This window comes from Pristis pectinata, chromosome 23, assembly GCF_009764475.1.
Source record: "Pristis pectinata isolate sPriPec2 chromosome 23, sPriPec2.1.pri, whole genome shotgun sequence".
Lineage (NCBI taxonomy): Eukaryota > Metazoa > Chordata > Chondrichthyes > Rhinopristiformes > Pristidae > Pristis > Pristis pectinata.
Genome location: NC_067427.1, coordinates 22136644 through 22160837, shown reverse-complemented (window position 1 = coordinate 22160837; position 24194 = coordinate 22136644). Strand labels below are relative to the sequence as shown.

At 42.6% G+C, this 24194-nt stretch overlaps 1 protein-coding gene across 6 annotated transcripts in view; it reads left to right on the top strand.

Moving 5' to 3' along the window:
• The window catches only part of LOC127581979 (astrotactin-2-like), a 1282697-nt gene that overhangs the window by 38650 nt on the left and 1219853 nt on the right, over positions 1-24194 (top strand). The window contains exon 1 of one of the 6 annotated variants that reach the window (XM_052036828.1): positions 14826-14935. The exons of the other annotated variants lie outside the window; for them this stretch is intronic. Within the exon in view, the coding sequence (XP_051892788.1) occupies positions 14893-14935 (43 nt within the window). The 5' untranslated portion in view covers positions 14826-14892. Of the gene's footprint in view, positions 1-14825; positions 14936-24194 lie in introns of those variants that run through there. 6 annotated transcript variants of the gene reach the window in all.

The following is a 24194-nucleotide window of genomic DNA, read 5'->3' as shown; positions in this document are numbered from 1 at the left end:
GCTGGAGACCAGTTGAGATGTTTACTGAGCATAACCTGAGAAATTACAGACAGAAGACTTTGTGCTCGTTCTATCGTTAGTTGGGCTGCATTCTATTGCTCACCAGTTGGAAAACCTTGACGTAACTATAACAAATCTGTCAAATAACAATATCTTGAAATCCTTTACATCTCTATGGAAGTAATGCAGATAAGTTTTAACATCCTGGAGTAGGTCAGTGGGTGCAGGGAGAAGGAAAATTTTTAGTTGTTAAATATAACTCCGAACCAATTCATTCCAATTTAATGGAATGGAACAGTGTAAGTGTCAGGGAGTGGAGTCAGTCTTGTTGAGGCAACAGCTGACCAATCCCTGCTTAAGTTTGCTCATTTGTTTAAATTTTTTGTGACCTGTGGGTCCTTCAGTTTCTTCCCACATCTCAAATTGTGTGGTTTGGTAGGTTGACAATTTGTAAATTGCCCCAAGTGCAGTGAGTGCAATCTTGGTGGGGGGGGGAGCGATATTGGGAATGTGTTTGAGAATAAAATGGGTTGGGGTAGGATTAATGTAAAAATGGGTGCATAAAAATGGGTGCATAAGAAGGAAGAGAGGAGAGCAGTAGTGATAGGGGATTCTATAGTCAGGGGGATAGATGGGATATTCTGTAGGGATGATCGGGAATTCCGGATGGTCTGTTGCCTCCCTGGTGCCAGGGTCCGGGATATCTCAGATCGGGTTCAGGTTATTCTCAGGAGGGAGGGCGTGAACCCAGATGTTGTGATCCATGTAGGTACTAACTAAGTGGGCAGGAAAAGAGAGGCGGTCCTGCGTAAGGAGTTCAGGGAGGTAGGTGCTAAATTGAGGGGCAGGACATCCAGGGTAACAATCTTAGGATTGCTACCTGTGCCACATGCGAGTGAGGAGAGGAATAGGAAGATTAGGCAGATTAATACGTGGCTGAGGGGATGGTGCGAGAGGGAGGGCTTCAGGTTTATGGATAATTGGGATTTGTTCCAGGGAAGATGGGATCTGTTCCAACGGGACGGTTTACACCTGAACTGGAAGGGTACTGACATTCTTGCAGGAAAGTTTGCTTATGCTTCTCGGGGGGGATTTAAACTAAATTTGCAGGGGGAGGGGATCCAGAATGAGAGAGAGGACAGGTAGGAACTACACAATTTCGGAACATTAGTACGAATGGAGAGAGGAGAAATGGGTTAAAAATCCTATATCTGAATGCACGGAGTGTCAGGAATAAGGTAGGCGAGCTTGAAGCTCAGATACGAATGGGTAAGTATGATGTTGTTGGGATAACGGAGACATGGTTGCAGGGAGATCAGACCTGGGAAATGAATTTTCAAGGGTATACATGTTATCGTAAGGACAGGAAGGTGGGCGGAAGGGGTGGGGTGGCCCTGTTGGTGAGGAATGAGATTCAGTCGCTTGCAAGGGGGGGACATTGAATCAGGAGAAGTAGAGTCAGTGTGGATAGAACTGAGGAACTGTAAGGGCAAAAAGACCCTAATGGGTGTTATCTACAGCCTCTGAACGGTGGCATGGATATTGGGTGCAAGCTGAATAGTGAGTTAATGTTGGCATGTGGCAAGGATAATGTCACAGTAGTTATGGGGGATTTCGATATGCAAGTGGACTGGGAAAATCAGGCTGGTACTGGACCCCAGGAAAGGGAGTTTATAGAGTGCCTCCGGGATGCATTCTTGGAGCAGCTGGTACGAGAGCTGACCAGGGAGAGGGCTATTCTGGATTTAGTGCTGTGTAATGAGCAGGATTTGATAAGAGAACTGGAAGTAAAGGAGCCATTGGGAGGTAGTGACCATAACATGATAAGTTTTTATCTGCAGTTGGAGAGGGAAAAGGGCAAATCAGAAGGGTCAATTTTGCAGTTGAACAAAGGAGACTATGGAGCCATGAGGGAGGAGCTGGCTAAAGTTGACTGGGCGGGCATCCTAGCAGAATTGTCAGTGGAACAGCAATGGCAGGTATTCTTGGGAATAATACACAAGCTGCAGGATCAGTTTATTCCCCAGGGAAGGAAAGACTCAAAGAGGGGAAAGGGGCCACTGTGGCTGACAAAGGAAGTCAGAGATAGCATTGTGTTAAAAAGGAAGAAGTATGGCAGAGCCAAGCTGAGTGGGAAGATAGAAGATTGGGAAATTTTTAAGGTGCAGCAGAATTTAACTAAAAAGGTAATTCGGGAAGAAAAAATGAGGTACGAAGGCAAGCTAGCCAGGAATATTAGGAGGATAGCAAAAGCTTTTTTAGGTATGTGAAGGGAAAGAAGTTAGTTAGGAACAATGTTGGGCCCTTGAAGACCGAATCGGGTGAAATTATTACGGGAAACGGGGAGATGGCAGTCGAATTTAATAAGTACTTTGGATCTGTCTTCACGGGGGAAGACGTAAGAAATCTCCCAGAGGTAAGGATGGACAAAAGGCAGAGGGTGACAGAGGAACTGAAGTGGATTGACATTAGGAAAGAAATGATGATGGGTAGACTAATGGGGCTGAAGACTGACAAATCCCCAGGTCCAGATGATCTGCATCCCAGGGTACTAAAGGAGGTGGCTCTAGAAATTGTGGATGCATTGGTGATCATTTTCCGATGTTCCTTAGATTCGGGGTCAGTTCCTGAGGATTGGAGAATGGCTAATGTTATCCCACTTTTTAAGAAAGGGAGGGAGAAAATGGGGAACTATCGTCCAGTTAGCCTAACATCTGTGGTGGGGAAGATACTAGAGTCCATTATTAAGGATGAAATAACGGCATATTTGGATAGCAATGATAGGATTGGGTCGAGTCAACATGGATTTACCAAGGGCAAATCATGCTTGACTAATCTACTGGAGTTTTCTGAGGATGTAACCAGGAAAATAGACGAGGGAGATTCAGTGGATGTTGTATACCTCGACTTTCAGAAGGCATTTGATAAAGTGCCGCACAGGAGGTTGGTGGGTAAAATTAGGGCTCATGGAATTGGGGGGCGGGTATTAACATGGATAGAAAACTGGTCGGCGGATAGGAAACAAAGGGTAGGGGTGAATGGATGTTTCTCAGAATGGCAGGCCGTGACTAGTGGGGTGCCACAGGGCTCGGTGCTGGGACCGCAGCTGTTTACGATCTATGTTGATGATTTAGATGAAGGCATTGTGAATAACATTAGCGAGTTTGCTGATGATACAAAGTTGGGTGGCAGTGCGACATGTGTAGAGGAAGTTAGGAGAATTCAAGGTGATTTGGATAGGTTGGGTAAGTGGGCAGATACTTGGCAGATGAAGTTTAATGTGGGTAAGTGTGAGGTTATCCACTTTGGGAGCAGGAACAGGAAGGCGGATTATTATCTGAATGGTGTGGAGTTAGGTAAGGGGGAAATACGAAGGGATCTAGGAGTCCTTGTTCATCAGTCACTGAAAGTGAATGAGCAAGTGCAGCAGGCAGTGATGAAGGCTAATGGAATGTTGGCCTGTATTACAAGGGGAATTGAGTACAAAAGCAAAGAGATTCTTTTGCATTTGTACAGGGCCCTGGTGAGACCACTCCTGGAGTATTGTGTACAGTTTTGGTCTCCCGGGTTAAGGAAGGATATCCTGGCTATAGAGGGCGTGCAGCGTAGGTTTACGAGGTTAATTCCGGGGATGTCGGGACTGTCTTATGCTGAGAGGTTGGAGAGACTGGGATTGTACATGCTGGAATTGAGAAGATTGAGAGGGGATCTGATTGAAACATACAGGATTATTAAGGGATTGGACAAGATAGAGACAGGAAATATGTTCCAGATGTTGAGGAAGTCCAGGACCAGGGGGCATGATTTAAGAATAAGGGCTAGGCCATTTAGGACAGAGGTGAAGAAAAACTTCTTCTCCCAGAGGGTTGTGAATTTGTGGAATGCACTACCTCAGAGGGCAGTGGAGGCCAATTCTCTGGGCACTTTCAAGAAGGAGCTAGATAGGTTTCTTATAGGTAGGGGAATCAAGGGATATGGGGACAAGGCAGGAACAGGATATTGATTGTTGAGGATCAGCCATGATCTCAAAATGGCGGTGCAGACTCGAAGGGCCGAATGGTCTACTTCTGCTCCTATTGTATATTGTAATTGTCGGTGTGGACTTGGGCTGACAGACCTATTTCTGTGCCGTATGTCTCCATGATGGGGGGGCTATGTGGGAGGGAAGGGTTAGATAGATCTTAGAACACTACAGCACAGTACAGGCTCTTTGGCCCACAATGTTGTGCCGACATTTTATCCTGCTCAATGTTCTATGATTCTGTAACTTGAGCGTTTCTTTCCGACCCTTGCCTTTCCATGATTTAATGATCTGGCCATCCCCATGATTTCCCAACTCCATGATCTTCCCATGTGCATGCAACTTTCTTGTCACTTCCATCTCCCCACTTTCTCTTCAAATTGGTCATTTCCCTCCGACTGCAATCTTTCCCTCTGAATGTGACATCTTCCCCAAATGATGATATACCTCTCTGAACATAATCTCTTCCCCAGCTGTGATTTCTCCTGTCCTGTAATCTCTCTCTTCTCTACAACATTGATCTCTCACCTGAAACCCAACATTGATCCTCCCACGAGCATAAAGTCTTCTGTCTGTAATCTCTCTACCACCTCCTTGATGCGTGATTTCTCACCCATGGACGTCAAATCTATTCCCTCATCCAGTGGCTTGGCTTGGCTTCCCCATAATATTTCCCTTCTCTGTTTCAACTCTATGCAACAGATGTTGAGTCTGACAGACCAGATGTTGGCTGGGAAATGTAGTGGAAACGCTTTGTAAGATGCCTACCTATTAATTTCAAGACATGTAAACTCCTGTTCACATGTTTCCCGTCCAGAACTTCTCTATGCCTGTGTTCCCTTAAATGTCAGAGCCAATATTTTACTTGTAGGGTGAGTGGCCGATCTATGGAATAGTCTCCCGAGGGAATTGGTGGAAGCAGTTTGTTCAAATGGTATTCAGGAAATAGTATTTTGAACTGAGTTTGAGACTTTTGAAAGATGGCATTTATTATGGGAAGCACGATTGGAAGGAATGGGTAATATTTAGATCTAAGGATTGGGGGGTGAGGGTGTGTAGGAGAGAGAGAAATGGTGATTCCAAATGTTTGCACTGTGGAATTTTTGTAATTTTTGTTGCAGCTTATTACAATAGTTCATCCACAAGTGCATTGCCATGGTATCACACAACGGCCGGCATGGTTAAAGGTGAACCAGGTGGGCTGTTTGTAATTGCTATCTTGATATACTGACCTCTCTGTCTCTGTCTAACCCATGTTCAATCCCATTGGATGTGTGTTTTAAACTGTGGCAAAACAGAAAATCTCTTAATGATGTGCTTAACTTTATGAATTCAAGCTTGGCTCTTAATGGATTATCTGAACAAGGTGAAGCTGTGGAATATTTCAGGGGATGTGCGTTGTGGAAGTCGAATTATGGAATGAGACTGCATAACCTAGAAATGTCAGTCATAATGCACATTTCATTAACAGTGTACCTAGCTTTAATTGGCTTTGCTGGGCAACAAGGTTCGTATAAGTGACTGGTTTTGTGTCTACAGATAAAATGTATATTTCAATTTCTCAGCTTCCTTTACTGCAGCTTGAGAGTGCTACAAGCATCTCACTATCCTTACTGTCGGCTGTAATCCTACTGAAAGTATTGCAGTTTTCCTTCTGTGGAAGGAGATTCTGCAGTAGTAGTCAGTGTTTTGCTTCAGATTGAGAATGTGCTATTGCAGAGTGTTCAACATATTTAATGGTTCAAAGTAGATACACTCCTTATTGGTTACAATATCTTGCTCTCATTGCATTGTATGCTTATGACAACTTCTTAACTTGGATAAATATTGGGGGGAAATATCCCCCCACCCCAATAGAAAACAAATGTACAAGACCATGTGTCCAAGTCGATCCTCGAGAAATCAATGTTGTATTTTAATAATTCCAAAATAAAACATCAGGGATTGATTTCTTTTCTGAATTTGCAACTGAAGAAAAGGATTCTTGGTTGCACTAATTTATTTTTCATGGTTACAGTTTTCAGTAAGATGTAATGTTATTGCTGAACTATTTCTATCCTGTACCTCTTTAAAAATAGTTAATTTGGAGTGGTACATTGAGCTCTTAAACGAAAGTATTGACTGGGTTACCGTGGAGATCTAAGGGATATTTTCATATCACGTGGAGTTCGAGGTTTGTGAGATTTCACCTTGAAGTTTCAGATGATTCCTCTCCAGATTTGGGTTGTAAATGGGAAGAATTTGGGCTGTGATCAGTGAGAACAGTTTGAACTGGAAAGACTAGTGTGTGGTCCTAGAATTTAAATGTGTGCCTATGGCAATTGCAGTGAGAATCGAAACAGGTTGTGCAGTCATCAATTCAATGCAGTAACATATCTACTTTAGAAGAGACTGCTTTTTCATTTCCATTTTCCTTGATCACAATCCAAAGTTTGTTCCTTTTTCCATCAACTACTTATCTGATTTCTTTTTGAATGTGATGATGAATCTGCATTTTTGTTTCCAAAAGCAAAATAATCCAGGTGCTGAAATCTGAAATAAAACTGAAAATGCTGCAAATATTCATTAAGCCAGCGTCTGTGGTGGGAGAAAGCAAATGTTTCAAGTTGACTACCTCTCATTAGAACCATGAAAAATCAAGTTTAAGATGCAGAGGAAGAGGGTGGTGAGAAGATAAAGGAAAATTGGCAATCGAAAAGCATCCTGGAATTGTGATAGTGGAGGGGAGGGAAAGGGAGATTAGATGAGAGAAGGGATGTTCCATAAAGTGAAAGGGAGTGGTTAAGGGATTAATCAATAATGATGCACAGATCTGGCAGCAGTGAACACAAGACGATGAGTAATTGTCTGAAGTAACTGGAATAAAAACTGAATAATTATTTGAAATTATTGAACTTGGGTAAGTCTGGAGGGCTTTAATGTGCATACATTAAAAATGAGGCATTGTTCCTGGAGTCTTCGTATATTGTTGCATTGAACATAGTGTACACACCCTGTTTTAATTATTTTTTTCCATTTCTGAAACCTACGGATAACTTATCTTTGAGTTCCTTGCACGGGGGTATCACCTCTGATTCGAATCACATCTCAACCCAGCAGTTCTGCTTCCACATAACTTGGTTGCCTGATAAATCCATTCACACAGCTCGTCTTGCTACACCAATTAAGAAAAAAAAACATATGCACATCTTGGTCATCTTGAAAGTCCGTGAAGTCTTTTATCCACTTCATGCTGATTTTAAATTTTTTCTCTTGGTTGCATCAGGAAAATTGATCATATTCCAGAAGAGTTGGCAACCTTTGCAGGATTGACAGTAATATAAAGAACAAAGATCAGTCATGAAAATAAGTTACGTTAAGTTTAGTTCATTTGTGGAGTGTTTGACACATTCGCTTAACTGCTCCAGCATTAGTCTGATCACACTGCTGCGAATGCAATCTCATTGCATGGTGGTGTATTCAAGAGCCTGTGACTTGGTAAACTTCCAAAGACCATTTTGGGGGTGGGGAAGAAATCTCAGCTTTTATTACGATGTGCGAGTTATAGAAAGATACAGCATGGAAACGGATCTTTCAGCCCATTGCGTTCATGCTAATCATCAATCACCCGACATCAATTACTTTTTTGATTCTCCCACATCCTCATCAACTACTCCAGTTTTTACCAGTTGCCTACACATTAGAGGCAATTTACGGTGGCCAATTAACCTACCAAACCCCACATCTTTAGATTATGCGGAGTGGATCACCCGAAGGAAACCCCCACAGTCACAGGGAAAAGATGCAAGCTCCACACAAACAGCACCCGAGGTCAGGATTGAATCTGGGTCCCTGGTGCTGTGAGGCAGTGGTGTGTCTATTCCCTTTTACAGCTGTTGACTGGCCTAATTTTTATTTCCAACATGTCTTGGAGTCTCTTGAGACTCCATGACAAAAGTCTGTCAGGTCAACCAGCTCTTCTTTAACTGTTTTCTTTTAAGTAATGCAGCTTTCTTTCACTAATGGTTCACTTTCTTCAGTATCAATAAATTAAAATGCAATTTAATGTGAATCTTGTAACTTGGCCAACAGGAAATTTGAATGCCTGCTGTTCAAGAACCGTTAACGTAACAAATGAAAAGATTAATAATTTAAAATGGTTATTTTTGTGCCTTTGAATCTAAGTTAATTAGTAAATGCCATTTTCTGTACATTGAGTTATTTCTAATGTTTACAATTCCAATGAGCTTCAAGGTAAGGTGATGATTTGGTATATCAAAGGGGCTTCTTTAATGCATGTTGTTAGGCCAGGCATGATATTCAAATCATTTACTCACATCTTCAAATCAGACATCGCCACTTTGGAAGCAAAAATTAAACTATGACAGATGCTGTGAATCTGAAATAAAATGTTGGAAATGCATCTGTGGAACATAAAGAGCTAACACTTCAATTGATGACCTTTCATCAGAATCATTTTCTGGTGGAAAATATGTTGACTGCAGACATTTGCTCCACAGATACTGTCTGACATGCTGAGTATTTTCAGCATTTTCTGTTCCATCACACTCTGGAATTTTAACATTCACAGGTTATTGATTCTTTTTCTTTGATGTAGTGATGTTGTTTTCCATCTCATGGGTCACACAATTAAATATTAAAATAAATTTACTGCTTGTCGAGTCTTAGCTTAATTCCAGAGATGATGCTTTTGGTCTTATTGTGGTTGATGCCTTCTCGTTGTAGAGTAATAATACATTTTGATTTTCTCCTGAAATGGGAAGTTTATTTCTCTAAAATTTAACTGGGAGGCTGCTGAACCAATGGAAAATGTGGAGGCTTTGGAAATCATGCACTTGCTTCCTTTAATCCTTGCTGTTATATTGCTGCTTTAAATCAAAAAGTGTTGATTTATCCCAAAATTTCCAAATTAAAAATCTTCATGGTTGTTTAAGAAGTAATGACAGATGGGTGAGATTTTCATGTTCTGGATTTTTGTTCTCATGATCCAATGCCTTTTTAGACACCATGAGGTCAGAGATAGCGATATTGGGGTGAAGTGGTGGTTGGTACAATCCTGTCAGAAATAAATGAAAACAAGCTCATGATAGAACCAGCAGAATCATATAGGGAATATTTTGGCACATTGAAGCTTGCACTTCTGCTGGCTGTCATTGGACTACAATGGAATAGCTGGATAATTGGAGGTCATTAGGGAGAGAAAATGAGCATATTGCCCAGCCTGGAATCACTGTCGTGATTTTTTTTTTGATTCATTCACGAATGTCATTAACTGCAACAGAAATGATTGCCCATCCCAAATTGTTCTCTGAACTGAGACTGGCTTGGTAACTTCATGACATGGTTCAGAGTCGACTACAGTGTGGGAGGGCATTCTTCTTGGGCAGTCCTTCAGGATTGAGGGAGACTTGCTTCCACTCCAATTTTGTGGGTTCTTTAATGGCCAAATAGGCCACTGTGGGACTTGCAGATTCTTCCACAGATGGAACAGGTTGCTTGGATGGACGGGTGATAGTTTGTGAAGTGATCTGCTTCTCCTGCTTACACACAGCTTCTGTGTGCTCCCAATCCATGGCCTAGACTTCATCAAAATCATTCTAAGTGCTGCTGCTCCATTTTGAGTTGTTGTGGGCCAGAGATTTCAAGGAGTTAGTGAGGATGTTGTATTGCTTCAGAGGTTTTGAGCGCATCCTTGAATCTCTTGTCTGGTAATCACTGTCTATGACACATCTCAGAATGTTTTGGGAATCCCGTGTCAAGCAAACAAACCACGTGGCCTGCTCAACATAGAGTGCAACTAGTGCCTCACTTCTGGTGATGTTGTCCTGGGAAATGATGTTGATGCTGGTTTGCTTATCCTTCTCATGAATTTTTGTTGGTCATATTTTTCTACTGCCTTGAAATGCCTGCTGTAGATAGTCCAGGTTTTGGAAGCGTGGTGATCATTGCTACCTGGAAACCCATGTGTTTTGGGCCACGTCTCAGGTCTCTAATCTTCAATCACTCAAACTGCTCCTGCACTGAAGGCAACGATGCCCTCAAGAGTTCTCTCCTGAGATTTGGGAAGGGGTCCACTTCTTTCAGCGTTGCTTGGAACTTTTATTGTCAGAGCACAGTGGGATGCAGGAGGGGCAGGTAGGTAGAACACCTATCTTGCACTTGTTGAGTGTCAGGCTCATCTTACAGCTGCAGTGAAAGCAGACAATGGCTTGGAACTTGGCCTCTGAGCGTCCTCTGGAAGTAGGAATTGGGAAGGCAAAGAGGGGTCACAGATGGGATTGAGGTAAATCCAAAAGCATTTTATAGAGATATTAAGGGCAAAAGAGTATTGGAAAGTAGGGCACAGTAGGGGTAATCTGTGCGTGGAGGCAGAAGGTAGAAGTGAAATCCTAAATTATACTTTTCAATGGTATTCGCTAAGTAAATTAACTTTGTAGTTCGAGGATTCAATGAAGGGGAAGGTGAAATTCTGGTCTAAGTCTCCATGAATAAAAAAAAAGAGGTACTAGATGTCTTGGTGGGCTTAATGGTGGGTAAATTACCAGGGCCAGATGAGATTCATGCCAGGCTGCGATGGGAGGCAAGGGAAGAGATTGCTGGGGCTCTGGCTGAGACTTCTAAATCTCTGCTGGATACAAATTAGGTGTCAGATTACTGGAGGACAGCAAACGTGAAGAAGGGAAGCAGGGAAAAGTATGGTCATTGCAGACGTGTGAACCTTGCACCAGTTGTAGGGAAATTATTTGGGGTGGGGGGGGGGGGGAGGAAATAAGGGACAGGATTAATGATCACTTGAAAATTCAGGGACTAATCCACGGTTTTGTCAAGGGATGATCCTGTCTGACCAATCCGATTTGACCTTTTTTGAAGAGGTAACAGAGTATTAAGGAGGACAGTGCAGTAGATATGGTTTATATGGATTTCAGTGAGGCCTTTGACAAGGTCCCACATGGAAAACTGGTACAAGAAGGTGAAGGATCGAAAGCAAGTTGGTAAACTGGATCCAAAGTTAGCTTGGCAATAGGAGGCATGATGATGGTAGAGTGCTGTTTTTAAGACTGGACACTTGTGGCTAGTGAGGATCCACAGAGGTAGGTGTTGGGACCTTTGCTCTTTGTAATAAATGTGAATGATTTGGATGTTGATTGTGTGGAGGATGGTCTTGTGCTACAGAGTGAAATCAAGGCTGAAAAATGGCAGATGGTGTTCAATCCAGGTAAATGTGAGGTGATGTGTTTTGGGAGTGTGACTGAGGCTAGGACACCATGAATGGTCAGGTCCTAGGGAGTATTAAGGAACAGTGAGACTTTAGTAGACAAGTCAAAATATCCTGGAGGGAGCAGTGCAGGCAGATAATTTTACGAAGACATGTGAGACTCTGGCCTTCGATCACCAAGCCTTTGAGTACAAGAGTAAGGAGGTTATGCTCCAACTTTGGTCAGACCTCAGTTGGAGTTTGGGTAACCTTGAACAGGCTGTGGAGCACGTGCAGACCACTGCCTGGATTTGACCTGTGGTCAAAGGTTTTCGAAGTTTTTTGAGCAATGGGGAGTATGGTAGGGTCAAACGGAAAGGCACATTCTGCACAAATGTGGCCGGCCCATCCTTGGTTACAGCTGTGATAGAACCCAGGACGTAGCGACACATGATGTTCACGTGCCCAGGGTTTAAGTGCTGCAACCACATTCTGAGGTACAATCCGGGTGAGGGCTGTACTGGTTTCATTTCCCCCACCCAACCCCTTCACTTCCCACTTTGGCAATATGTATACAGTGTCTCTGAAAGTGTACATTGTCATTCTAAAGATTAACTTGAAATTGTTTTGGGTGACTGCTGGGGCATTTATTTATTGGAGATGAGACGTGGTTGAAGGTGTTGCTTAATACGGGGGTGGGGGGGGGTGGTGGTGGTGGTTTAAAAGCCTTTTAGGACATGTGGACCCCTTATAAATCTCGAAGGTTTGTGGGCCATCACCTGTTGCTGCTTAATATTTGTGTGTGGTTGTTCGAAAACATGGAAGATTATCCCCTGGATCCCCTGTGTAAGCCTAGTGACCAATGGTTGGAAAGTGCAGGCTTGCTCCTGTTCCTGGAGCCATGCTCCTTGCAAGGGGTTGAATCTCTGTCCTGGTGAAAAATTGGGAATGTCAGGATTTCTCCATAATGTATGCATCCACCAGATGACATTTTTGTAAATCACATTGGAAAACTGCATGTTTCCACAACCTTGTTTTTAAAAGAGGAATTTAGACTGTGGTGTTTGTTTAATAGGAATGCGTTGGTGTGTTAAGGTTCCCACTAGATGGAGCACTAGCTTGTATGGAGTTTGGAGCCAGTTCCTGATCGCTTTGTGTTTATTGTTTGAATTACTAGAAAGCAGTGAACTTAAATCCTGATCTCTGCTGGCCTTGAACGGCTCACTTTCTCGTTGCTTCATCCTGGGATAAAATGCCACATTAAGACACTGATCTAAATAATGTAATTTAAAAATAAAGCAACACCTGCAATTGAGCTCATGCCCTTCATTGATCTGTGACATCCCAGAGTGGCTCACAGATTCTCCTGTACTACGGGAAATGTGGTTGTCAAGCCTCATGAGCAGCAATGTAATAATGACCATTACTAAAATGCTTCCAGAGGATTTTGGCAGCAAGATTGAAATGGATGAGGGGGTTCTTCCCAGAGATAGGAATGATGAGAGAAGATTCAATAAACCTGTAAAGATGGTGACTGGGTAAAAAGAGGGAAGCTGTTCCCATAGTTACGTGGTATAAAGATCAGTGGGCACAGGTTTAACATTTTTTAGCCAGAAGATCCAAGGGAATCTGAGGTTTAAAAGAAAATTATGCACAGTATAGCTCCAATATGGAATTAGTTCAATGTAGCAAAAAGTATCTATGTTGAAAGGAAATTGGATAGTTGCACGAGTGAGACTGGTGTTCATGGTTATGGGAAGTTATAGGGGAACTGGACTGACAAGATTGTTCTTCTGAAACTCAGCAAATCGGATGAAAGGCTGTCTCCTACGCCATAATAGTGTAGTCAGCTGTGTGATGTATACTCTACATTTGCCTGTCCGAAACAACTCTGAAAACCTGAGCACCGTGTAAAATGAAGCAGCTCCGGATTGGCACCCCATCAATCGCCCTAAACATTTGTTCCCTCTATCACTGGTACACTGTGGCTGCAGTGTGTACCATGTACAAAACGTAGTGCAGTTACTCACCTGGTGAGTCCATCATTACCTCCCAAATTCACCACCAAGCAAAACAGGCACATAGAAACACTGCCACTTGCGGGTTCCCCTCCATGTCCCAGCCATCCCGACTGGAAATATATTGCTGGTCCTTCATTGTCGGTGGGTCTAAATCCTTGAACTCCTTCTCCAACTGCTCCTGTAGCAGTTCAATGAATCCATTATTTTTTTTTAAAATGGTTAAACATTTAAAAGCTTTAATCACTTTAAACAATTTTAAAAATTAATAACATTAAAGCAAACTCTATTAATTCAAATTATAAATAGCCTCATGCTTATCTGTGGTGCTCACAGCTGCTTTTCACCCAAATGAATGGGTTTCTTGTTCCTGCACCAGGTCTGACTTGGTTTGGGTCCATTGGGCAGACCCCTCAACGTAATGGCTGAGGAATTGCAGAAGGTTTGGCACTGAACCTTGGCACTGATCTCCATGAGTAGTTTGACACTAGAGCGTGATCAGGGATTGACTGAGGAAGGTCAGTCAGGAAGTTTGGGATTCCTCTTGTGTGGGCCATTCCCAATCTCAGTTGCATTCCTGGAAAATGCAGGTAGTTGTGTATGGAACTGTCAGCGCTTCCCATCAACCTCTGGCCCATTACTTCTGAGTGTCAATGATCTGTGAGCAGTGATCAAATGTATCTTAATGGTGCAGGGATATTGTATCAATATTTTGAAAACCAAAAATAGTTTATATGCAGCATCAGCATTCTGACTTCATCTTCAAAGAGCTTTCTCGTTGTTTTCTCTTTCAGACCTGCACTGTTGCCATAAGGCATAGGTGTCGACTTCAGTTCTGCTGTGGAAACATAAAATAACAGCAGGAGTAGGTGATTTACCCCTTCAAGGCTGCCCTGCCGTTCACGGTTGATCCTCTATTTCAATACCCTACTCCTGCTCTCTCCCCATATTCCTCGATGGATTCATATTTGAGTGGTGTATGCGATGTGCCGCTGTGGCCGTGAGTCCCAAACCATGGGAATGTATCCAAGCGATCTGTCAGTCAAGATATATTGTAGAAGGCACCTCATTTCTCCACTTAGCATCTCAGGAGGCCACTGACTGAGTTGACAGCAGTATTGTACGAGTATGAGGCTTTTCATTTTGCACCATGGAGACAATCTATTCCATCTATTTCTTGGGTCAAGACACCAGATATCTGCCTGCATAGTACTGAGTTCTGAAGGAACAATAATAGCTTTTGCGATCTGAACGAGGCGTCCATGAGTTTTGCTTATCTCGGAACGCAAACTGAGTTAACCCACGATGTGGTGAAATTCAGTTTGAATGAAAATCTGCTTATTTCAACAAAGGTGAACAGATCATTTTGCTCAGATGGTACAACTTTAGGTCTTGTTTCAAAACTAACCATCTTCGCTTCTGTGTTCCCTCATTTGGTTTAAATGGTATAGCCATTAATGTTTCTGGACCTGGATATCCCCTTAGCAATTTTCTGTCTGCCAATTGGCTCGTCCCCTTCCTGAAATGTTGAACTGTCTTTTCACCATCTGTATTCTGGTTTTTCAGAACTCTCTAACTGTGTAAGCCTTCTAATGTGCTGTCAAATGAGCAGACATCCAAGACCTTTCCAGTAGATCAGTGAGAGATTTTCCTTCCAAATGCATGATGATGAGAAATCATTTGTTATTAACTATAAGAGAGGTAAGCTCTGTGGCTCCTTTTTAAAATGCATGAATGTACACTTCAGGAACTGCATCATTAAAAATTATTCCTTTCAATTTTTTTGATAAGTATGGTTAATAGATCCACAGTTATTCATTTTTGTGCTTGCCATTCCATCTTTAACTACTTATAATCTTGGATGAGACCATTGTGTAGGAGAGGGGCTCCTGAAACTGAGCATATGATCAAAATCATCTGTGCTTCATGAGTTGGTTTGGTTCCAGACTAAGCATGGAAGCAGAAATTGTGATCTTGTTGGTGTTTATTTTTGTTGTTGTTGGAGGGATTTGGGAAAGGAGCGAGAATGTTTGAGGCAGATTGATACAAGGAAAAGATTTTGTATTGAAACTTGGGGAGCCCAGCGACTACGTCAGTGATGTGCCAGTTCGACTTCAATTAGTCTCTGCAGACCAATGGGTTTCAGATGGGATAAGATGACTGTGGAGAATCCCAGCTGGGATTTCTGGCTGGGATATTTATAGAAAGTAGTTTTAACTCAAAAGTGATTTTAGTTTTTTCTCTCCTGTAAGTGCGATCTTTGCTTATCTTTAATGAATCGAGCATATTCATCTCTTGCTGTTTATGCTGTGATCATTTTTTTCCATGGTCCACCTTTTCTCACCTTTTTGCAGCCCAAATTACTACACACCTCCTATTCAGTGTAAAATGCTGCCAACTAAAAATACCTCAGTGTTGCATTTTATTGCATCAAAGCCCCCACCCGCCCACTAAATACTCCAAACAGTGCAGCAGTCACAGTTCCCAGTTGCTGGCTTGTAAGCCTGAGTGAGATCAATCATTTGTCGTTCTCTTAGTTGAAGAGGGATTATTTTTATCTGTGCCGCTGAGTTTGTTTAATGAGATACTGATCCACTGAGTTGTTGCAAGTTGACGATCCATGTTTCTTCTGGTTCAAATGCCCATTCACTTGAATCAGTCCCCACATGTGAAGAAGGCTGCATCCCAGTTCATAATGGTGAATTTGTACTAAATGCAGCTATCTGGGAGTGTTCACCACACTATACCCAGGTACCCATGGCCTCATGAATTTTGTGTTATTTTTTAAAAAATAAACTTTATTTGTCGTTTAAAAAAAACAAACTATATACCACAATAAAACAGTGCAAACCTTTAAATTCGTGTACAGATCAATCATTAGTGTTACCTTATTATGAAAAACCACAACACCAATGTCACTCGTGTGGCTCGCTGGGGTGCTACCCCAATCCCATATTTACATTATTTAAGGGGCTTCCTCACTTGACCCCGCCCCTCCCTCTCCAGTGGCAGAAGAACCCTAAACTGTAGTCCTTCCCCACCGAGCCCTTGCGTTGGCTGAACTCGGCTTCAGTGCGTCCCTCAACACGTACTCCTGCAGCCTGGAATGTGCCAGCATTCCCCTACAGACATCTCGCAGTGCTGGGAGACCAATAAGCCTGCCTTGACCATCAGTCAAATACTGCTTGGTCCTGGTCTCTTCCTCTGCTGCAGCAGTAACACGGGCTCCCCAGGTTACAGATGAGCTGACTTATGAAAATCTGACTTAATGCAAACTCTTCCAAACATTTTTAAAGCCTTTTTCAACAGAAATAATGTTTTGATGTATTCATTAATGACTGGATATAGTTTATATTGCATTTGTTTATTTATGGGTCGTGTGAGGGTGAGTATCCAATAAAATAACAGAATTATAGCAAGTGTATGTGGAGCGACATGACATGGGTTACTTATGGAAAACTGACATCTCTGACATGGAGAAATTGGCTTTTGGATATTTCTCTGAAACGGGATCTTTGCATCACCTGGGGACTGCCTCTGCTTTAAATTACTTTAATTTGATCTGCCCATAGTACACTAAAATTGTGTCCAGGAGTCCGAAGCCATCCAGAGAACTGGATGTAACTGTGATGAAGACTGGCGGACTCTCCTGGCTCTTCTCCCCAAGTGAATATTTTGGAAAGAACTTTCTTTTTAATAGTTCTGCCTCTACAACAGATGGTTTTAATATGATGAAGTAGTGGTAGCTTAATGAAATGCAAAAAAAGCTACATTCATAAAGATGATGGCTCATTCAGAACTTTAAAACCTAAAACCCATGACCATACACCAGGCATTGGCAAAGGTAAAAATCCTGTTAAGTGCAATTCATCCACCGGTTGAATTCATCTGATCCACAGCTGACTTCCCTTTGACCACCTGAACATGAAGTATGAAGGTCTGAATCCATCAGTGTCAGGGGAGCAACAAGCAGCACAGGGATGGAGGAAGTGTACCTCCAGCAGTGTTGCAAATTAATGGGCTTTGGATGATCTGCTTTGTGAGATTTTTCCCAGAAACTGCAAACTGAAATTTGTGAAAGCTAACCTGGCTGTAATTGACTGGGGTAGTCTATTACCAACAAAATCCTCTATACTGGAGCAAAATGCTGGAAATCTGAAGTAAAAGCAGGAAATGCTGGTGTTATTTGCAAGTCAGAAGGCATCTGGAGTGGTTGGTGATCCTTTATCGGGTGATAGATTGGCCTCCCTATTAAAGGACTGTTATGCTTCCAGTGAAAGTAACTTGAAGGTTCACCAGGTTGATCACTAGGATAAAGAGATTAATTTGAGATTGAGCTTGTACTCATTGAAGTTTAGAATGAAAGGCCAGCTTGTTGAAACTCAAGCTTCTGAGGGGGCTTGACAGGATAGATGCTGAGAGAATGTTTTCCCTCCTCAGGATCGTGGGTGATAAGACCGAGTACAGGAAGGGGAGAGAGAACCTAGTGGCATGGTGTCAAGGTCTCTCCCTCAATGCCAGCAAAACAAAAGAGCTTGTTATTGACTTCAGGAAGCCGAGCAGAGTACACACATGCCTGTCTGTATCAATGGGGCTGAGGTGGAGATGGTTGACCACTTCAAGTACCTAGGTGTAAGGATCACCAACAACTTGTCCTGGTCCAGCCACGTAGATGCTGTGGCCAAGAAAGCTCACCAGTGCCTCTACTTCTTCAGAAGGCTAAGGAAATCGGCACATTCCTGATGACCTTTGCCAATTTTTACAGATGCGCCATAAAAAGCATCCTATCCAGATGCATCACAGCTCGGTATGGCAATTGCTCTGTCCAAGACTGCAAGAAATTGCAGAGTTGTGAATGCAGCCCAATCTATCACAAAAACCAGCCTCACCTCAACTGATTCTACATGTCCTGTTCCCTCGGGAAAGCAGCCAACATAATCAAGGACTCCTACTCTGGTCATTCTATCTTCTGCAACCTCCCCCAACCCCCCCCCCCCAGTGCCAGTGACCCAGGTTCAATTCTGGCCACTGTCTGTAAGGAGTTTGTACGTTCTCCCCGTGTCTGCGTGGGTTTCCTCCGGGTGCTCTGGTTTCCTCCCACATTCTAAAGACGTGCAAACACTCTACGCAAAATGATGCATTTCACTGTGTGTTTCAATGTGCATGTTCAATGAAGATATCTTATCATAGCCCTTGCACTTCATTTGCCTACCTGTGCTAATCTTTCTGTGTAACTGTAACACTATATTTTGCATTGTTTTGTTTTACAAGTACCTCTGTATTTGGGTGTGGAATGATCTGTCTGAATGGCATGCAAACAAAAGCTTTTCATTGTATCATGATGCATGTGAAGATAATAAACCAATTACCAATGTTCAGGTAAAGCAGATGGGTAAAAGTGGTGGCTAGGCCTCGGGAGAAGCTCCCAGGATGATCTAATGGCTGCAATGAAAGGCAGGTTTTACTGTTTTAAATGCATCTGATTTTTCAGTGATATTGAAAAACAATTAATGGGTTAAAATTTAAAAATATCAAATGAATTCATGAAATTGATATTTAGTTAAAAACATTTATACCATTTCTTTGCAAAAGTAAATGGTAATATGAGGAAATGTAAACAAAATACTGGGCTAAGTTTTCAATGGAAGTTGGTGACCCCAGTCGAATGGCTGGGGCTTGGATAGCAGCTGGAGAATCAAGTGCATCCATCCCCTTGGCTTGGTGGATTCTGGAAATGCCGTTGGTTTCAATGGTGAGTTCAACAGCCGAGATGGGAGTCGGATGTGCTGTTAATGTCAAAGACGTGCTCGATTCCCAGAAGGTGGAGGGCTGGCAACTCAGGAGAAATGCCACCCAGCATCCAGCCCAGTGACATAATTCTATGTTCTGCAACCACGTCACTTCCCAGTGAAGAGAGAAGTTCCCCAGGATTTTGAATACTATCGGGATTGGTTTATTATTATCACTTGTACTGAGGTACAGTGAAAAACTCGTCTTGCGTACTGATCATACAGGTCAATTCATTACACAGTGCAGTTACGTTGAGTTAGTACAGAGTGCATTGATGTAGTACAGGTAAAAACAATAACAGTACAGAGTAAAATGTTACAGCTACAGAGAAAGTACAGTGCAATAAGGTGCAAGGTCAAAACAAGGTAGATCGTGAGGTCAGATTCTATCTCATCGTATAAGGGAATAGTCTTATCACAGTGGGGTAGAAGCTGTCCTTAAGTCTGGTGGTACATGCCCTCAGGATCCTGTATCTTCTACCTGATGGAAGAGGAGAGAAGAGAGAATGACCGTGGTGGGTGGGGTCTTTGATTATGCTTTAAATCTCTGCTTAAAAGGGCATAAATCATTCTGCACAGAAGGAGACCATTCAAGCTGTAATATCTCTTGCATCCTTACATCTCTACTGTAAGCATAACAGTAGACGTCCTTCCCTGCTGTTGTTCCAAATAATCTCCTTTGCATCCTCGCCAAAAGCTTGACATTCTTTCCAAAATGTCAGCATTGAACGCAGTCATCAGTTAAAACCTCACTGGTATGTTTATCGTTATTTACTGGCTTTTGACATATAAATTGATTTTGCAATTTAAAGCCAGAACAACAAAACTTCAATCCAGCTGCTTCCTCCATAAGATGACACGCCAGGAAGGGAGGCAAGAAATGAGATGTGACTCTCAACTTCTTGCTATCTGTCCCAACCTTTGGGAATTGGAGGTCAAGTGATATGGTGAGCAAATATTGGGATTAAAATACATTAATTTCTCCAGCTGGGACCAAAATAGAAATGGCAGCACTGATGGAAAATTAGGACCAACTCCTTCATTCGCGTTGCCTTGTAAATTGTAAACGAATTTGCAAAAGTTCTCCAACCTAATTACATATGGGTTGGGATGGTTTGAAATGCTTGGCATAAAACTAATATTACACAGCACTATCATTTGAAAGCAGGAATGAAGGTGCCCCCCCCCTTGGAGTTCAGAGCAATACTGTATCTCACAATGGGACAACTGAGACAGACTTAGTTGAGATGAGGAATTCGGCACTTAAATTGGAACGGGAAACCTCTGGGGGCTCCCTTGCAGATTAAGTCGATTTATGGCAAGTTTTGAAAATCTAACATTTTTCATCAAATTATAAATGACTGCTGTGACGAGTGCAAAGTTTCAGCTAAACTTTTACTTCAGTAGATGATTCAGTGGTGTAAGATGAGTTTAAAAATACATTGGCCTTGTTTTGTCTTCAAGCTGTACACCATACTCCATACTGCATAATAAATATGAATTGAAATTCTCCCTCAGTGGTTGTCCCCATGAGGAGCTTTAGCAAAAGCACAATGAACCCGTCTTCAAGGATTCTCTTCTATTTTCCATCAGTTGAAACAAAATTTGGAAGCCAGAGTGACTTGGGAAGAATCTTGACCTAGACTCATCCTGGTGACGCTCCCCTGGCATAGCCCCTCCACCTGAAGTGGGGGTTATGAGTACATTCCAGATTGTAATATGCTGGTTAACAAAGCTTTAATTGGAGATTGGAGCAGATCATGCCTGATTTTGTTTTTTTCCTTTGCATTTTGCACATGAAAGAGGGATGAAAGGCACATGGACATGCAGAGAAAGGAGGGATATGGACATCGTATAGGCAGAAGGGATTAGTTAGCCATTTAATTACGAGTTCAGTTTGGCACAACATCGTGGGCTAAAGGGCCTGTTCCTGTGCTGGACTGTTCTATGTTGAAAGCCATTTCCTATGTTGTAATATGAGTATTTCTATTTCTATTGTAAATTGCACCAATTCTGTGGAAGTCCCACCCTTTTGCACTGGACACTTTCAGGCATAATTCACCTTGGTGCTGCACAGCTGATGTTACACCATGCACAGATAATGTTGGAGAAATGTCATCAATCTGCATAATATTCATCTCAGCCTTCTGGTGAGAGATTGGAGAAAGAATGTGCAACATTTAGCCTTAATTGTTGGTAAAACGGTGGTCCAACCTTACAGCAAGTGAGCAAAGAGACGTGAATTGAGGGTCCCTACTGAGAGACAGACGCATTCTTGTTTGGCGCTGTCTATGTTTTTAATGCTGTGCTCATTTGATATGTCATTGCAGAGCTTCATGTAGCTTATTGTAGTCTTTCAAATCCATGCACGGCACAGATATTCTGTGATCTCTGCCTGAGTAATGAGCCCATGCCTCGCAATGATGCAAGGTTACTTGGTTGAATACCTGCTTGAAAAGGCTAACAACTCAACGCCACAGCTTCCCCTCAGATATTGTGTGGAAATGTCAATCTAAATTACGGGCTCACAGAGAATAAAATATTAAAGCGAAGATTTCGAGCTGGAATTGAGAAAGCAGTGGTTTGGCCTCAGTTGAACAACTGTGGACAACTCTGGGCACTAAACTCCAATAAACATATGCAAGTCTCAGGAAGAATGGAGAGGAAATTTAACAGGAATGTTCGCAGGACTGAGGGCCTTGGGAGATGGGATTGCACTGTGGCACAGCTTGTCATGACCCAGGTTTGATCCTGACCTCTATTACTGTCTGTGGAATTTGCGCACACTCCCTGTGACTGCACATGTTTCCTCTGGGTGCTCTGGTTTCCCCTCACTTTACGAAGATGTGCTGGTTGGTAAGTTAATGACCCGCAGTAAATTTCCCCAAGTGTGTTGGTAAATCTGGACGGGGAGGAAGAAGTTGATGAGATGTGGGAGAATTGGTTATTGGGGGGGAAGTCAGTGGTGGAATGGGAATATGCTGAGAGCCAGCATAGGTCAATTGGGCTGAATGGCCTCCCATATTGTAAGGACATATGGAATTGGGTTGGAAAAGTTATTACTCTTTTTTTTGAACAAAGAGAGTTTGACTGTGTGGCCAAATTTCCCCCTGAACCCTCACTGGGATCATTGGTACAGGTTGAGTTTCATTCTGTGAGTAGCCCCTCAGGTGAATGTCAAAGATTTTATGCCTCGATTTCAGTAAGTCTTTAGCCATTCTCCCTGTGTCCTGCCAACACTTAATCATTCAACCAACATCATTATTCAAGATTATCTGGTTAATACATTGGTTTTAGACCTTGCTGTGTGCAAACCAGCTGTGTTTCCCGACAGTCACAACAGTGGCAAAGTCGAAGTAAGTTCCTCGCTTGCAGTAAAATGCACTGGGGCATCCTGAGGTAGCAAATATCACTTGATAAGTACGTGTACCTTGTTTCTTTATCTGATGTGCAAGGAAATGACAGCATCCAGCATTACTGGAGCTTAAATCTCCGCAGTTATGCTATTCTTGGGAACACCAGTAATTACTTGCTAAAGCAAGTGTTGTGCTGCATCAGGGTTTCTCTGGGTGCAACGTAGAATGTAGGCAGAGTGCAGCATTTGTACCTCAGGCTATTTAATTTAATTGAAAGCAGCACCTTAATGGGCTGTTGACGTGTGCAAGTGTTGACGTGCAATATTAGTTGTATGAACTTATGTGCAAGTTTGACATTCATCCATCTTGTGAAAATTACTTGTTAAATGGGCCTGTACTACTTTTCATGGGGGGGGGGGGGGGAACATTGCTCGTCAATATTCTGTCTGGACCCCAGGCAGTCATTGACCTCATTTCATTTGGAGGCCTTTACTCTGCAAGCTCTAGTGTCTTAGTCCTCCAACTAGGCAAGGCCCACGTCTGCTCTCTCATTCACCAGCAGAACGGCCTGGCAGATCCATTGCTTCAGCCTATTTGTTGTCTGCTGTAACTCATTTCCTCCTCGCGTGACTTCTCTCTTTGCTTGTCCAATCTATTCCCACCCACATCCACAATACTTCTGATGTCCTCCATTAAATTTCCTGCTTTCTGGCCCCAACTGTCTCTCTTCCACCATGGACCCCTCCAATCTCCCATCCCTTTTCCGGTGCTGGCACTGACCATGATGTGGCCTACTCTACAAATAGAAAGACCAAATGTACGCTGCATGAAAACATTGTGTAATAACTCAGTTTGTTTTGGTCATGTGAGCCCAAGCTTCCGTTTTCGATTACTTCTCCCTCTTAGTCACACTCTGACCTCTCAGTCCTCTGCTTCCTCTACTGCTCCAAAGAAGTTCTATATAAGCTTGAGCAACAGCACCTCGCCTTCTGACCAGGTGCATTACAGCCTTCCAGACTCAATATTAACAGTTTCAGATAGTCATACAGCACGGAAGCAGGCCCTTTGGCCCAACTCGTCCATGCTGAACAAAATGCTCATCTGAGCCAGTCCCACTTGCCTGTGTTTGACCCATATCCCTCTAAACTTTTCCTATCCAAAACCCCAGCATTTTTACATCAGATTGTCAGCTTTCATTCCAACTTCCTTTCTATACCTTGTTCCAATTTCAGGCTACTTTTTGCCCTGAATCACTGCATTCTATGACTCCTTTTGCCATTTAACCTCTTCCACCTTCTACCCAATCTCACATCTTCCCTTTTTCTCTTTGCTTCACACCTTCTCTGTAACTGCACCAAGCTTTTGTTTTCACCTATTTCCTGATCTGATCGGCCTGAAACATCAACTGGTTCATTCACAGATACTGTCTGACTTGTTGCGTATTTACAGTAATTTCTGCTTTTATTACAAGTGATGCAATACTGGCTTGTTGAATACCAACACTATCATGGGAAAGTCGAGAAGAATCTGAGCTAATGACCTGGATGACTAATGACAAACTTTTAGAACAGGAATTGCCTTGTTTGAGAATTGATTCTGCTCCCGGGCCATATTGCTTTCTCTGGCAAGGTTTTGTAAATAGCGTCATGGTCGGAGCAACAAAGAAACAAAATTTTTTTTCCCACGTGAATTACTCGAGTGGGTTGGGGTTAAATGCCGGACATAATGGCTGAAGACATTAAAAATAACTCTTTCAACCAGATGTACTAGAGGTTTAAAGCCAGTGTAAGGCAGCGTTGATGGAGGTGTGAGATT